This window comes from Chroicocephalus ridibundus, chromosome 8 (genome assembly GCF_963924245.1).
Source record: "Chroicocephalus ridibundus chromosome 8, bChrRid1.1, whole genome shotgun sequence".
NCBI lineage: Eukaryota > Metazoa > Chordata > Aves > Charadriiformes > Laridae > Chroicocephalus > Chroicocephalus ridibundus.
Window position 1 is genome coordinate 57,598,592 of NC_086291.1, and position 13,308 is coordinate 57,611,899.

The 13,308-nt window shown below is 42.9% G+C and overlaps 1 protein-coding gene across 1 annotated transcript; it reads right to left on the reverse strand.

Moving 5' to 3' along the window:
- Nucleotides 1-48: 48 nt before the first annotated feature.
- KDELR2 (KDEL endoplasmic reticulum protein retention receptor 2) lies at nucleotides 49-13,192 on the reverse strand. The gene is made up of 5 exons (XM_063343403.1): nucleotides 12,968-13,192; nucleotides 6,352-6,452; nucleotides 3,214-3,372; nucleotides 1,899-2,151; nucleotides 49-1,100 (listed from the first exon to the last, which is right to left on the reverse strand). The coding sequence occupies exons 1-5, from the start codon at nucleotides 13,056-13,058 to the stop codon at nucleotides 1,066-1,068; spliced, it is 639 nt and encodes a 212-aa protein (XP_063199473.1). The 5' UTR covers nucleotides 13,059-13,192; the 3' UTR covers nucleotides 49-1,065.
- Nucleotides 13,193-13,308: the final 116 nt, after the last annotated feature.

A 13,308-nucleotide genomic window follows, 5' to 3' on the forward strand; every position in this document is an offset into this window, starting at 1 on the left:
TCCCAGGCGCATGGAATCAAACACTCAACATCTTCACCATTTCATAAAGTGTTTATTGAGGATGGTAACACAGGATAAATCATGCAACAGCTCAGTAAAAAAAGGGAATCATTTAAAGGATAAAGAATGGTAACTGGTGCTGCTGATTTTGAAAAGTTTGTAAAAAAAAAAATATTAATTGTCCAAAAGTGACATTGAAAACCACCTGAAGCTGAACATGGAAGTTGCTTATAAAGCATTAATTAAAAAGAAAATGTAGTTACTGTTTAAAATGGTCACCTGCAGATGTCTGCAATCAACGGTGCGAGCCCCCGGTGTCTGCGGCTGCGCTGCCGCGTGCTCCCGGCACCGGAGTGGTCCCAGGCAGGTGGCACGGCAGGAACGGCACCGGCCTCCCCAGCCACCGGCCCCGCCAGAAGGGGAACAACCTCGAGAGGCGACGGCTCCCCTTCTGGCACCAACGTCTGTTTGAAACGGGAACCCCATGTCAGCAGATGGCACAAAGACTGGGCACCAGCACACATCACATCAAACATCGGTGGTTTCAGATTCAGAGTTGACATATATTCACCTTTTGGAAAAAAATAAATACAGTGGAATGAAAATTGAATCAAAGGGAAAGAACAGATGACTACCATCCATCAAGGATGCACAAATCTGTGCACTGAAAAAAAAAAAAAGAAAAAAAAAATCAGTCATTTCAAAGAAATTCTTGAAAATTAAAAAAAAAGTTTGCACTTGTTCCTGGTCATAAACAATCTCACAAAAATCTCACTTTTGGAACTATTCCAATTGAAACCATACACTGAATTTATTAATACAGTATAAGTTTCTTTATGTAAAAAATCTTTATACATAGTAATAAAAAAGATAAAGGCAAGATGCATCAAACAGAAATCTGCTGGTTGTTTTTCCTCCGTTCTTACAGAGCCGCTGATGACTACCTGCACTATAAAGAGCTGTGTTTCTGACTTTCTGTCTCAAGCATCTTCGCCTTTGCTTGTGATAAGGATTGTTCTGTCCAAGCATCCCAAAGGACAGATGCTGGTGATGGTTTTTTGGCACTTACGCTGGCAAACTGAGCTTCTTTCCCTTGAGTACTGTAAGGAAAAGTGGGAAAGGAAACAGTTAGCAGAACAGACGTGACCTACGAGAAGCACATGCTGTTATAACTTCAAAGGGACCAAAACCTGTCACAGAGAGTCACTGGGTGCTCTGCAGACAGTCCTTCCAAGCCTGCCTCTCTCTCCAATACATACTGGTAAAACTATGATGAATTAACAACTATTCCAACCCTGCCCTCTCGTGGCACCCTGGAATTCTCACTTTTCATCCTCAGGAAATACTAGCCTATGACCCTGGTTTCTTAAGAGTTAATACTAGAACAACACACCCCCATATAGCTTTGTAGTGATATGATGGAAGCTGGAATGTGAACAAGGGCAGTATTACTAATGCACCAAGCAGAAATAACTGCTTCTACGCTTAGCATAAACAGAAACATCCAAAATCCTTTGGACTCTTAAGGTATTTAAATCACTGAGAAAGGTGTCTGTAAGCATGGAATCTGCACAAAACAGTGTATGTTGTCAGGAGAAGCACGAGGATCATGCTTAGTTATGGAAGATAACAGCAACACGTATTTAGCCATACTTATTTTAAATTTATCAATTAAGTTCATCAGACCATTTACACATTTATATTCTACCCATAATCAGAACAATCCTCAGAAACGCCCCACACTAGCAGAAAGTCTACTTGATAAATCTATCAAGGAGATTTCAGCAATAATTTGCACGCAGCATTTACAACCTAGTAATGTCGATACAGCAGATGCCTACGAACGTGTTAACTGCTACATTCCAGAACCTGAAGCTGAAAGTTATTGCACTGCTTACCTTTTGTAACATACAAATAGAAGAAGTCACAGTAAAGAACGGTCTGGACCACACCAGCAACAACGGCTATGAGGTCGAAAAATCCCTCAAAATAGTAGCGCCAAATCCAGTTGACTAAGTACAAGGCACGGTACAGACCCAAGAAGAAAAGATAGTGAGTAGTGATGGTCTCTGCTTCCCCAGTTTTGCTGATCATAAAAAGTTGAGGGAGAATAGCAACCGACTCGAGATAGATGGAGAAGGTCCACAGTATCTGAAAGGAAAAAAACCCCACAAATATATTCAACTGTCTTACTGATAAGAAGCGAAGAGGATATTTGACTTGGCTTGACTTTTCACTTTCTAACAATGTTATGAATAAGTACAGTATTTTGGCAAACCATTCTTGGTACAGTACAAACTAAGTGAAAGCTTCATAATCAACCACGGGACGGTAGGAGGGAACAACTCTCTTGGCAGACAACAGACTCTCCACACCAGCTGTCCAGTGAGCTGGCAGGCGTAGGTTTTTTCATGAGGAAACTTATGCGCATCCATCAATTCAGGATTCACAGTACCACGACATGCAGTTTACAGAGCTGGTGCTGTGAAAAGCTGCAGGGAAGATGGAAGTCCTTCTTCCCGCCACGTTCTTCCAACTTTTTAAATCTATTGGTTTTAAAGAATGAGTTAATACAGAACAAAATTTAAAATAATGTCTCAAAGTGTTGGAGCTAAAACTCCTTTAGTCTCTAATAAAATAATTTAATGCCAATAAATATAAAAATGCAGTTCAATCCACTTCAGATAAGCATCTAAAGCTATTCATTATTTCATGGGGAAATACAGAGTTTGAACTCTATAATTACATTTTTAATATAATTTTCCTGTTAGGAAAACACATAGCTGCATTTCAAATACAATGCAATTCTTTCTAATACTCTAGACCATTTGCTATTCTACAAAATTTAAGAAGTAGTATAATTCCTTTTGTTTTCAACAGGTGGCACCAACTATTCACAAACCGCATTCTGGGGCATTTCTTTAACAAAGATAACATAAGGAAGGATACTTCTGAATTAATATAACCATCAGAGTATACTGGGGAAAAAGATAAAGCCTTCCCATTTCTAAAATAACCAGTGTTGATGCTAATGCTAGTCTCCTAAGTGCCTTAAATTTTCACAGAAATCCACACTGTAAAGATGCATTAAGCCGGAACCTACTAGACACAGGCATCTTTCAAGCGTTCCTCAATCAGCCTAAAAATGCTCATCTTCATGTTCTAAATAATTTTAGAGAAAAAAGTATAACCTCCTGCCCATCCTCAACTCACCTCCAGAGGAGAGAAGTCATGATTGACAAGAAACGAGAGTCCGCCAACAGGAACTATCAGAAACTCCACTCTGAACGTATCATGGTTTCCATCATAGGTGGCCTTAAATTTCATGTAGATCAGATACACAGTGGCATACGAGCAAGCAATGTAGATAAGCTAAAGAGCAAGGAAAGAAGAAACAAAAAACAGAACAACGCACAGAGGTTGCAGGATTAGACCAAAGTCGCTGAACAAGGATATTCCCAGGCACTAAGTGCTGTCTTTTTTGGTTGTTTGTATTGTTTGTTTACCTGCGTTTGCAGTTCCAGGCTATGTGGTGGTATTTAACTTTTCTCAGCAGAGTAATAACTCAAAACCAATGACTCTGGGCTCTAGTGGCTTTGCTGCTTTAAAACCATCACCTTGCCTCTGGTTGAAGTCAAAGTTTCCTTACAGACCGTTTCCTGAGCAGACAGAACTAAGGAACTGACTGCAGAAGGAATACCCCTTCTGCTACTGCAAGGGAAGCGTTGGCCCAGAACACTGACGTTGAAAATGTGCATGTGCATACGTGCAATAATGATGGCAGGGGTCTCTTTACATGCAAAAAGCCTGGGAGTGGTGTGTCTCATGTGGCAATTAAAAATTTACTCAATAAGCCCCATTCAGACTCAGCCATTTAACATATCACAAATTAGATGATTTGATTTAGACCTTTAAACATCTCTAAAATCTGAAGAGTGGCAATTGGCCAGTGTTCTTCACCAGCCAACCGCCATAAAACCTGCAAAACTAACAGACTGCTAGGAGCACTGAACCAGAATTCAGTTTCAATTTCAGTTGTGTCTAAAGTTAGCATTTTTAATTGTTATGGTAGACTTCATAGCTATTCCCTGTTGAATAGGCAAATATCTTTATTTTACAGATGAGAAAACAGAATCGGAGAGAATACATTACTTTCTAAAGGTCAATCTGCCATCATCAGGACAGAGCTCACATTGTCCTGGAGACAACACAGTGCAGTAGACTAGACAAACAGTTCAGCTTCTGCCTCAGTTTCATCACAAATATTAAATATTCCAAACCATTTATCACATTAAATATAGGTTCTTTACAACTGAAAAGTAACAGATTTAAAACCCCATTGTTTGCAGATGCTACTTATCACTAAAAACACTGCTCAGGGATAAAAAAATGCTGCAAATACTATATTAAGGAGCTAAGAATCCCAAGACTCTACTACAGTAGCACCCCAGCTGACTGGAGATGAAGGACCACAGGATGGGGTATCAGTTACGGGGAATCCCTACTACAGGTGTAAACTAATCGTAATTGGTATGGTCATAGAAGAAACTGTGAAAGTGTGAGTGAACCCCAACTCCTTATTAAAGATTTCTTCATGAGAATTATCATGTGTTTTGGGACACTCAAAAAGTTTTTGTTTTTAAAGATAAAAAATAACACAACGGTAGAAAAATGACTGCAGATTGCACCAGCAGAAATGCATCCAATCCTCAGATACAGGTACCATGAAAAAGAAACTGTAAGATGCAGAATGCTACAAATCACAAAAATTCATCTGCAGGTCATTAAGACAGACAGATAGCGCCAATTAGTGTATTTCTGTATACATTCCTGGAACACAGAAGAAATTAATTTTCCTAAATATCTGATGACCACTGCCAGACAAATACAGCAAGTCGGCACCTGTAGTTTAATTAATATTCCTCTACAAATACTGAAGAAAATCCTAACTCTACAGAAACTGACAACATTTTTTACCACCAATTACAGTAGTAATTTACAATCTTTTCCTCAGAATAGACAGTTCTTCTAGTTGTGCTCTGGGTAAGCTTATTTGTATAGTAGTTCATGTTCTCTACAACTGTCTAATGTTAAATACTCCTGAATATACAAAGATAGAACAAGAAGCTGTGTTGGGACCCTCAAGCAGCTTTCTCTTGGCCTTACAATGACAGGCCGAAAAGCCAATTACATCTGGCAGTCTCTCTAAGCAGTAGCCTTTGAAACTGTAACTGATGCTTCCATTTTGCAAGTTAATATTGGATTTGACCAGAGGACCACTCTTTCATTACTGGAAAGACTCATTTTAGTATGAAGCTGAGTATCACAAGTGTCATTCCCCATATTCATTCCTTTTCTGTGTAGGAGGGCTGCAGAACAAAGACATGGTCATGACCCTGAAGCACAACCAATAACTAAATTGCAAAAAATTATAGCTGCACCTTTAGCGTGCTCAGAAATTACGTAGGAAAAAAGCTTGTGTTTCAAGAGTATTTTACTTAATCTACAGTTCTTCATCTAGACTGTTAATATGAAAACTTAAGCTTACATGTTTGACTTGTTAGAAAACAACAGTGTGAGTGAGTTTAAGATCTAAAATTTTATTTTACAGTATTATTCCCCTAATTCTTCAGTACATTTTGCATTATTGCCTATCTAGTCTTTTCTCTTGGCAAAGTTCCTCTGAACTAAAGTTGGAGAACATCAAGAAAATCCAAGAATAAAGGAACTGCCTTAAAAAAGGTGTCTGCTCTGGTGCCACAAATGCACCAATCTCTACTGGTGCCACAAACATGCTGCACTCTCACAGTCTACTGCTTTGTTTTCTTGTACTCAGCATCAGAAATTGCAGGAATAAAGAAAGAAATAACAAAAACAAATATGGGTTCACTAACATTCAGTGGGCAAGTGAACTGGGTACAATCTGATGGGAGCTACATTCCCAAAAGCATACTTCTGTCAACTTTTGATCCGCCTCTGACCAGACACTAGCTACAATTCTGGCAATTTACCTTATAGTGGATAAAAAGATATTTACTTAAGCTCTAATGTCTCAATTGAGAAATACAATTCACTTGAACCATTTTTTCCAAAAACTTGTATTTTCAATAACCAAAATGGCATTTGTTCTAAACAACATCGTCCCCATAAAAAAAGTTTTTAAAAATTGCATGTGGAGTATAGAAAAAAAGTAGGGTTTTGAGTCCATTTTCCACATTCTTTATCCAAAGCCCATCTAGAACTTATTCTGTAATAACTGTGCAGTGGGCCATTTAAAAAGGCTTTTATTGATGAAATTATGCACTCTGCATGCAACATTACTATCTTTTCTAACTCTTCGGTATACTCTACCTTCATAGATGTGTTATACAATGAAATGAATGAAGTGAAGAGGTCCAGATAACGGGTAGTGAAGACCAGTGCAAACAGAAGCTGGCTTTTCCCAGAAATACCTAAAGTGATAAAGGAAATAATTAATTATTCAAAAAGTGATGATGTGCTTTATAACACTTGATGCCAAGGATGAGAAGGGAGATATCCTTTTTTTCTGAGCAAGTTGATCACCAAATTAGGACAAAATCCAGGCTTCCAGAACTAAGCTGTACGAACAGAACTGTAAATCCATTATCTCGGTAGCATGGATGTAAGTTACCTGTATACCATTGTACTGGAAGAGGTGCTAGCACTACACAAGATTTAGAGGTTACTCACAGCAGATAGCTTGCAGGTGATGTTTTTGTAGATTACGCTATCTGTTCTGCATTATCACTGGGCATTATGCAGCAAGGCTGCATTAGCTTTCAATTCTCAAGAGTGCCGTCACATGCCTCAGTACATTCTTTAGATGCTGAATAGCTGGAAAAGTACAAGGGCAATGGATACTACAGGTCCGGTGATAATCTGAAAGTATGCTAGCACCAATAATTTGATTTTAAAGGAATAAATGAATTTTACAACACAAGACACTTCAATTCAGAAACTTAATTGGTGACATGGTGGGGAAAATTATCAAACAGTCAAATCCCAATGTTACTATGTACTACCACAAAATACAAAAAGAGAGAAGTAAGCTAAGATGACAGACACCTACACTGCATCTTCAAAGTAACTTTAGATTATAGGCCAAAGCCCCACCATCAAAACATTTATTTGTACTTAACTTCAGCCACTAGAGCAGAGTTAGAAGAATAAAAGCTTTGCACAATCAGTCACTAAAAGCTTCTGAAAACTGAGGTGAAGCATCGCTCCGTAATACTGATGTGGTGATGTATCACAGCAGGGGAACAAAACAACCCAGCCTGTGCCCCTATCTTATTATTCCAATTATTCTTGTTTTCAGGCACCCAGGGTAAAAATATTTGAATCTGTTCAGCTAAGCATGCAAATATTGTTCAAAAAACAAGAGGGAAACATATTCTCTAGGAGAGGGTTACAACACAAGGTTGAAAATCCTCATCCCTTTATACAGAGGTATTTCCAAGAAAGGCTTTTATTAACAGTGCCATAAAGCAATTAGAAGAAAGGCTATCTGCTATGATTATTGAACTTTGGCGTAAGAAACACTGAATAAGCCATCCCAGATGAAGGGACTTTAAGTTTATACATAGAGTACAGGAATGGCTGAAACAGTAACAACTAAAAAAGGTTTTCATTTATAACTTTCATATGTGAAACGTCTAAGAGGTGAGCCTGCAGAACAACCCAGCTGCCCATAAGCACCTGCAGGACAGGAAACAGCAAATGCCTTAAAACCTACAGTTACACAGACTGTAAAACCATACAACAAAAGCTGTAGTATAAACAAAACAAAACAGAACGAAACACCCCCAAACAGACAACCTCTCCACCCCCAAACAAACCACTTCATGAAGTTTAGAAAAAAAAACCACATTTGACACTTCTTGAACTAGAACTACGTTGCAGACAGCTGAAGCAGCACCCTCAATTGCATCCGAGGTGCACGCTGACATTACAACTCTTGCCGGAGCCCTGCTCTCACGCTGATGAAACCTCTCAACGCTGTCCTCCGGCCAAACCTACAGGACAAAGAAATCCACCTGGGCAGATCACAGCACAGCACCACGCTACAGCATACAGTTATGTTAAATTATTGAGCATGCTATTTTCTTTTGGTAAATAACGGTGAACAGAAAAAAAGCATATAAAATACATTAATGATTGATAATGGCTATAAATTTTGACCTGGATATATTGTCACATAAAGACAAGTAATGTCAAACAAGTAATGACAAACTCCTCTAAGCTATTGCCAGCCTCACCTCCCCCCCAACCCAAAAGCTGTAATTTTTATTAAGGCTTTCAGTACTTACATTGCGTTTTGAATCTTTAGAATAGCCAAATGCTCCTGAAACACATCCTAAAGCCAAGTTTAAACTCACTGTTAAGTTAAGTAGGCTAAGCTAGGCAAGGTTCAAAGTTTAAACCAAATACCTATCTATGGAAAGACAGGCAAACTGGGAGAAAGTAAGATCTACACCACTAGGAAAAAAAACAGGGGGAGGAAACAGGTAAACACTCTGCTGTATGAATTTGACGCATTTCAACACTTTTGGAAATACATCGATACACCTGCTACAGCACTGACCTCGGCTCATGGTTGGTAACTGCAACATACTGAGACTACACTGCCGTCATTCTCATCCTTCTCCCTTTCCTTTTACTCCCACAAACGTTACTTGAGCTAAATAAACACATTTTTATTTCTTCTTCCCAAGCTCTGGGCTCAAATTTCTGAGTCAAACCTCTCATTTTTGTTTCATCCTCACACACAGAAAAACTCCTTCAACTGCTGCACTCGTTTGGCTAAAAGCACTGGCATGAAACTAATTCAAAAGCTCATCTGATTTTCACAGCCGGGGAGGAGAGCAGAGCAGAAATTGCAGTACTTTCTCATCGACTTCATTTTGCTCTTGTGAGTTAGGTGAAGAGCAATAGGCAGCAGCAGAGGCAGTCAGTCAGCCTGGCTGCGGAGTGTGTACAATACTATGGACAACCACAAAATCTACAAACAGAAGTTTTTCTAAGGAAAGCCTTAGAAGGACAGACTTTCTAAGGAAAGACAAAGTCCATACTTTGTCATGGAAACTTCGCAAACTTTTTGAAGTATTTAATAAAGAAAGTAGTTTAGTTCCGTATGAAGTCTGCATCAGCCATAGAACCACAACTTCTTTGGTTCTGCTAAGAAAATACTAACATTAAGAATCCCGTTTCAATTAAAAAAACCCAACCTAAACATAAACACAAATTTGTCAATTGAGAAAGGCAAAGTTTTCCTTCAAAGAGAGAGAAGAAATTCCAAATCTACTTAAAGCAGCATTTTTTAAGAAAATACAGACAAATTGGCAGCAGCCTATGGCAAAGTACTGTTTAAAGGCTTTAACATAGCATTCGATCTGGTCCATAGCAGGCACATAAACAAAACTATGAGAGACAGCTACATTACCTAGCAAAAGTATTACACGCTTACTATCTACACTATTTTTTTTAGATTATTCAGCATATAGTTTGACAGCCTTGCAACTGCAGGTCCCCTTTAACACTTGACACACCACACTGAGAAAAGCCAATCAATTTTCAGGCAGTAATTCCCAGTGCAAACAATCTAATTTGACTTGGAATGGATTAGAAAATACAGTCTGAACATGGCAATGTTTGAAAGCACAGGATTCCTTAAGTCTCATGAATTTCCTAATTATGACATGAAGCCAATAATGGAGTTACCTGCTACATTCTCCATGGCTCCTAGTAATTATTTTCGAGCTGTTCTTTGGAATGGCGAACATTTTTCCAAATTCTAAATTTGGAAACTCAAATAACCAGTCATGCTAAAAATAGTTTCCCTGCCAGCTCTGAAATCATGACTTGATTTGTTTTCCCCTCGTTCTCTTTTTAACATATTGACTAAATTAGGGGCGGGAAAAAAAAAAAGTTCATCAAAGACTTCATAATGCAGATTATCCTAGCCTCACCTATTTTCCTCAATTAGAGGAAATCTTAGGAAAGAAAATGGGGCTGATATGTCTTCAGGAAACAGCAGGCTGCCGCAGAGGTAGAGGGGCTGTCTCCCTCTTGTCTCCAGCTGCTTTTACAGGCCTCCAAGCTCCTCCTGGAACAAAGACCTCAGACAGACACAGGCGCAACCAGAAGAGAAGAGCCGGCACCATGTGGTTTGCCAGCTCTCATGGATCACAGCCTACGTTCAGCAATCAGTTAAGAGTCTTTATTTATTTTCTAAGCTTCTACTGCTTCAAAAATGCACAGTTAAAGCGGCGGCTCTTTTGCCCGCATTTCCTTAGTCACCAATAACGATGAGATATATGTTTATTTAATTTATGAACTGCTCTAATATGCAATGTAAAGGAAAGCCAGACAGCCCACTAATAAGAGGCATTTAGCAACTGCTCAACACTTACCAGTAACTATTTATGAGTTATTGTTGTGTATGGCTTTACAAACATACTTCATATGAATATATATTTATGAAGTTTTTATTAGTAGAAACCATAACTGTCAACAGCAAAGCACTACAAGGAACAGGATAGAGCCCCAAAAATAAAATCGCATGCTCCTTTGAAGTGCTCTTCTCATTCTAGACGAGCTTTTTAGGCCTCAGACACTAATCTCACAGAAGTAACATGGACATGGATTTACTCCTAAGGACTCAGGCCGAAATGGAAGACACCTAAAAACCCAATCCCACACAAATACATCCCTGTTTCATTCTTTTGGTCAGGAAAATGAATGAAACAGATGTTTTCTACTAAAAAAGAGCCCATGCACATACGTTTGTGTTTGGGGACGCTGGCTAATTTGGTAAAGGCAAAAGTGGAGGGCTCTATGCAAATATAGGCACCTTTACTTTTCTGTGTTGGAGAAAGCAGTACTAAAGATAATGATTAGTATGAGTCTACTTTCTTCTGCATAAATCCCTAGTAACAGAGATCCTCAATCACAACTAACTTAAGTAAAACAACATCAGACCACTTTTCAGGCAGAAAGATGGGACTAGGTTACATTGCACTATACTGTGTAAATAACCTCGCGTCCAAAGGTCACTTAAGAATCTCTTGGCTAAAACATACTTGAATTTTAGCCTTGCAATAGAATTTCTCATTCTCCTTCTTCAGACAAGAAGAGATATTTAGTGTTCTGATCATTAACTCTGTGGTTTGTAATCTTGACTGCATTTCTCAAGTAAGGTGGAGGACAGAACTCTACAGACAAGCTGGAGAAGGCCAGGCCCTTCCCTGCCAGATCCTGACAGAATTCCTGATCCACTAGAGCTTGAGCCAGGAAAGTTCGTTAGGAAAGAGCTCTTGAGCTCCATGACTTCAGAAACAGTAGTTCTGCAGTACTGCTGCATTTGAACCGTGGAGTCATTTGCTTGGGCTCTTTTGTAAAGTTAAGAACAGTTTTTACTTTTAAGTGTGTTTAAAATAAAAGCTATTGATTTACCTTTTCTTTTTCTTTTGCACTATCAAGCAATTAGCAAAAAGTGACTTGACATGAAAACGTGCAAAACCTGTACTTCCTCTTACCTGTAGCATCAATCTCTTTAATTTCCTCATTTTCAGTCCTTTCAGGTTGCAGCTTAAACTAATTCTTCACGCTCTTAACTGAAGACTTTACAGATACATCTGTTCAAGAGCGTTAACTCGGTATTTGAGCGATATGTCAACACATGGCAAACCACTTTCAAGAATAACCACTCCTCCTAATGAAGGAGAAGCTCAACGAAGAGAAGGCAAAGTCAAGCTCATAGTCAGACCCCAGTCCACAGCAAAAACAGTATTTCCAGGGTCGGTGGCCTGACCCGTGTAACACACAGAGCACTGAAACGTCCATTTCGAATTACAACAAATCCTAGTTTTCCGACAGAAATCAGCTATGCTGCAGTTATAAGCGCTGCCTGCAGTTCCCTCCAGCCACCACACCGTACAGCAGAAGCCAAGCAGCAGAGCACATCGCAGGGGCTCCGAGCAGGCACGTACAAAACACGGGGGGAAGGCGGGCGCTGCTCCGCCGGGGGAGCCCGGGCCCCCTCCGCTGCCACGTCAGAGCGGGCCGTATCGCGACAGAAGGCCTCGGGCTGGGCCGGGGGCCGCCCCCCGACAGCCTCCACCGCAGCTGGTCGCAGACCCGACAACAGCCCGAAGCCTCAAACGGGCACGAATCACAGTTCGATCCTCACGGCGGCGAGGGGGGAACGACCGGGCAGCGGTGGGCCGCCGGCAAGCCCGCCCGCCGCGGAGCGCGGGGCCCGCGGGGAGGGCGGTGGGGAGCGCGGGGGTCCGCCGTCCGCCGCTCCCGGCGGGGCGAGGGAATCCGCGCCGGCGCCGCGGCCGGCAGCGGCGGGGCGGGCAGGGAGGGAGGCCGCCCGCCCGCCAGGGACACCCCCCCCGCCCCGCGCTCCATTCATTCGCCCGCCGCCCGGCGGTTGCATAAGGCGGGAGCGACCCTCCCGGGGCCGGCCCAGCGCCGGTGCTCGGGGATTAAAGTACAAATGATGGCAACCACTGAAGCTGTAACGGAATGGCAGCGCCCACGAGTGCACCCCCCCGCGGCGGGCGGGATGCGGCTCCCCTCCCTCCCCCAGCCCCCCACACCCCGGTTCGGAGGGGGTCGGTCAGTACGAGGGCTGAGCCCCCCTCCCGTGCGCCGCGGGGACCGATCGTCCCTGCTCACCTGCCCGGGGCGAGCCCTGCCCTCACGCCCCGGGGGGGGGGCAGTCGCCCCCCGCCTCACCACAGCAGCGCGCCGGGCAGGCGGGACCCCCTGGGCTCGGCCGAGCTCTCCTCCGGGAGGGTCCCTGGAGGGCGGCAGAGGCGATGGCAGCGCCCCCGCCGCGGCGCGACGGCGGCCATCGCGCCCAGCCCCCAGCGCGGCTCCCCTCAGGCGCCGCGGCCCGCGGCCGCCCGGCCGGCCCCGCCGCCCGCCCCGCACGCACCCGCGCAGGAGCGGCTCTTCCAGATCTTGAGCAGCAGGATGATGATGGCCGCCAGGTGGGACAAGTCCCCGGTGAGGCGGAAGATGTTCATGGCGGCGGCGACAGAGGCGGCGGCGCAGCCCGGAGCCGGAGAGCGAAGATGGCGTAAGCTCAGCGGGCACCGAGCGACGTGGCCCGGGGACGTGGCCAGACAGCCACCGCGCCCGCTGCACCCTGGGAAACGGGCGGGCGCGCCCCGCCCCCGCGCCGCCTCCCGCCGCGGGCGGACGGGCCCTGAGCGCTGGGGCGGGATCGGCGGGGACGGACGGGCCGCGGGTCCTGTTGGGGGCCCGGGTCGCCGC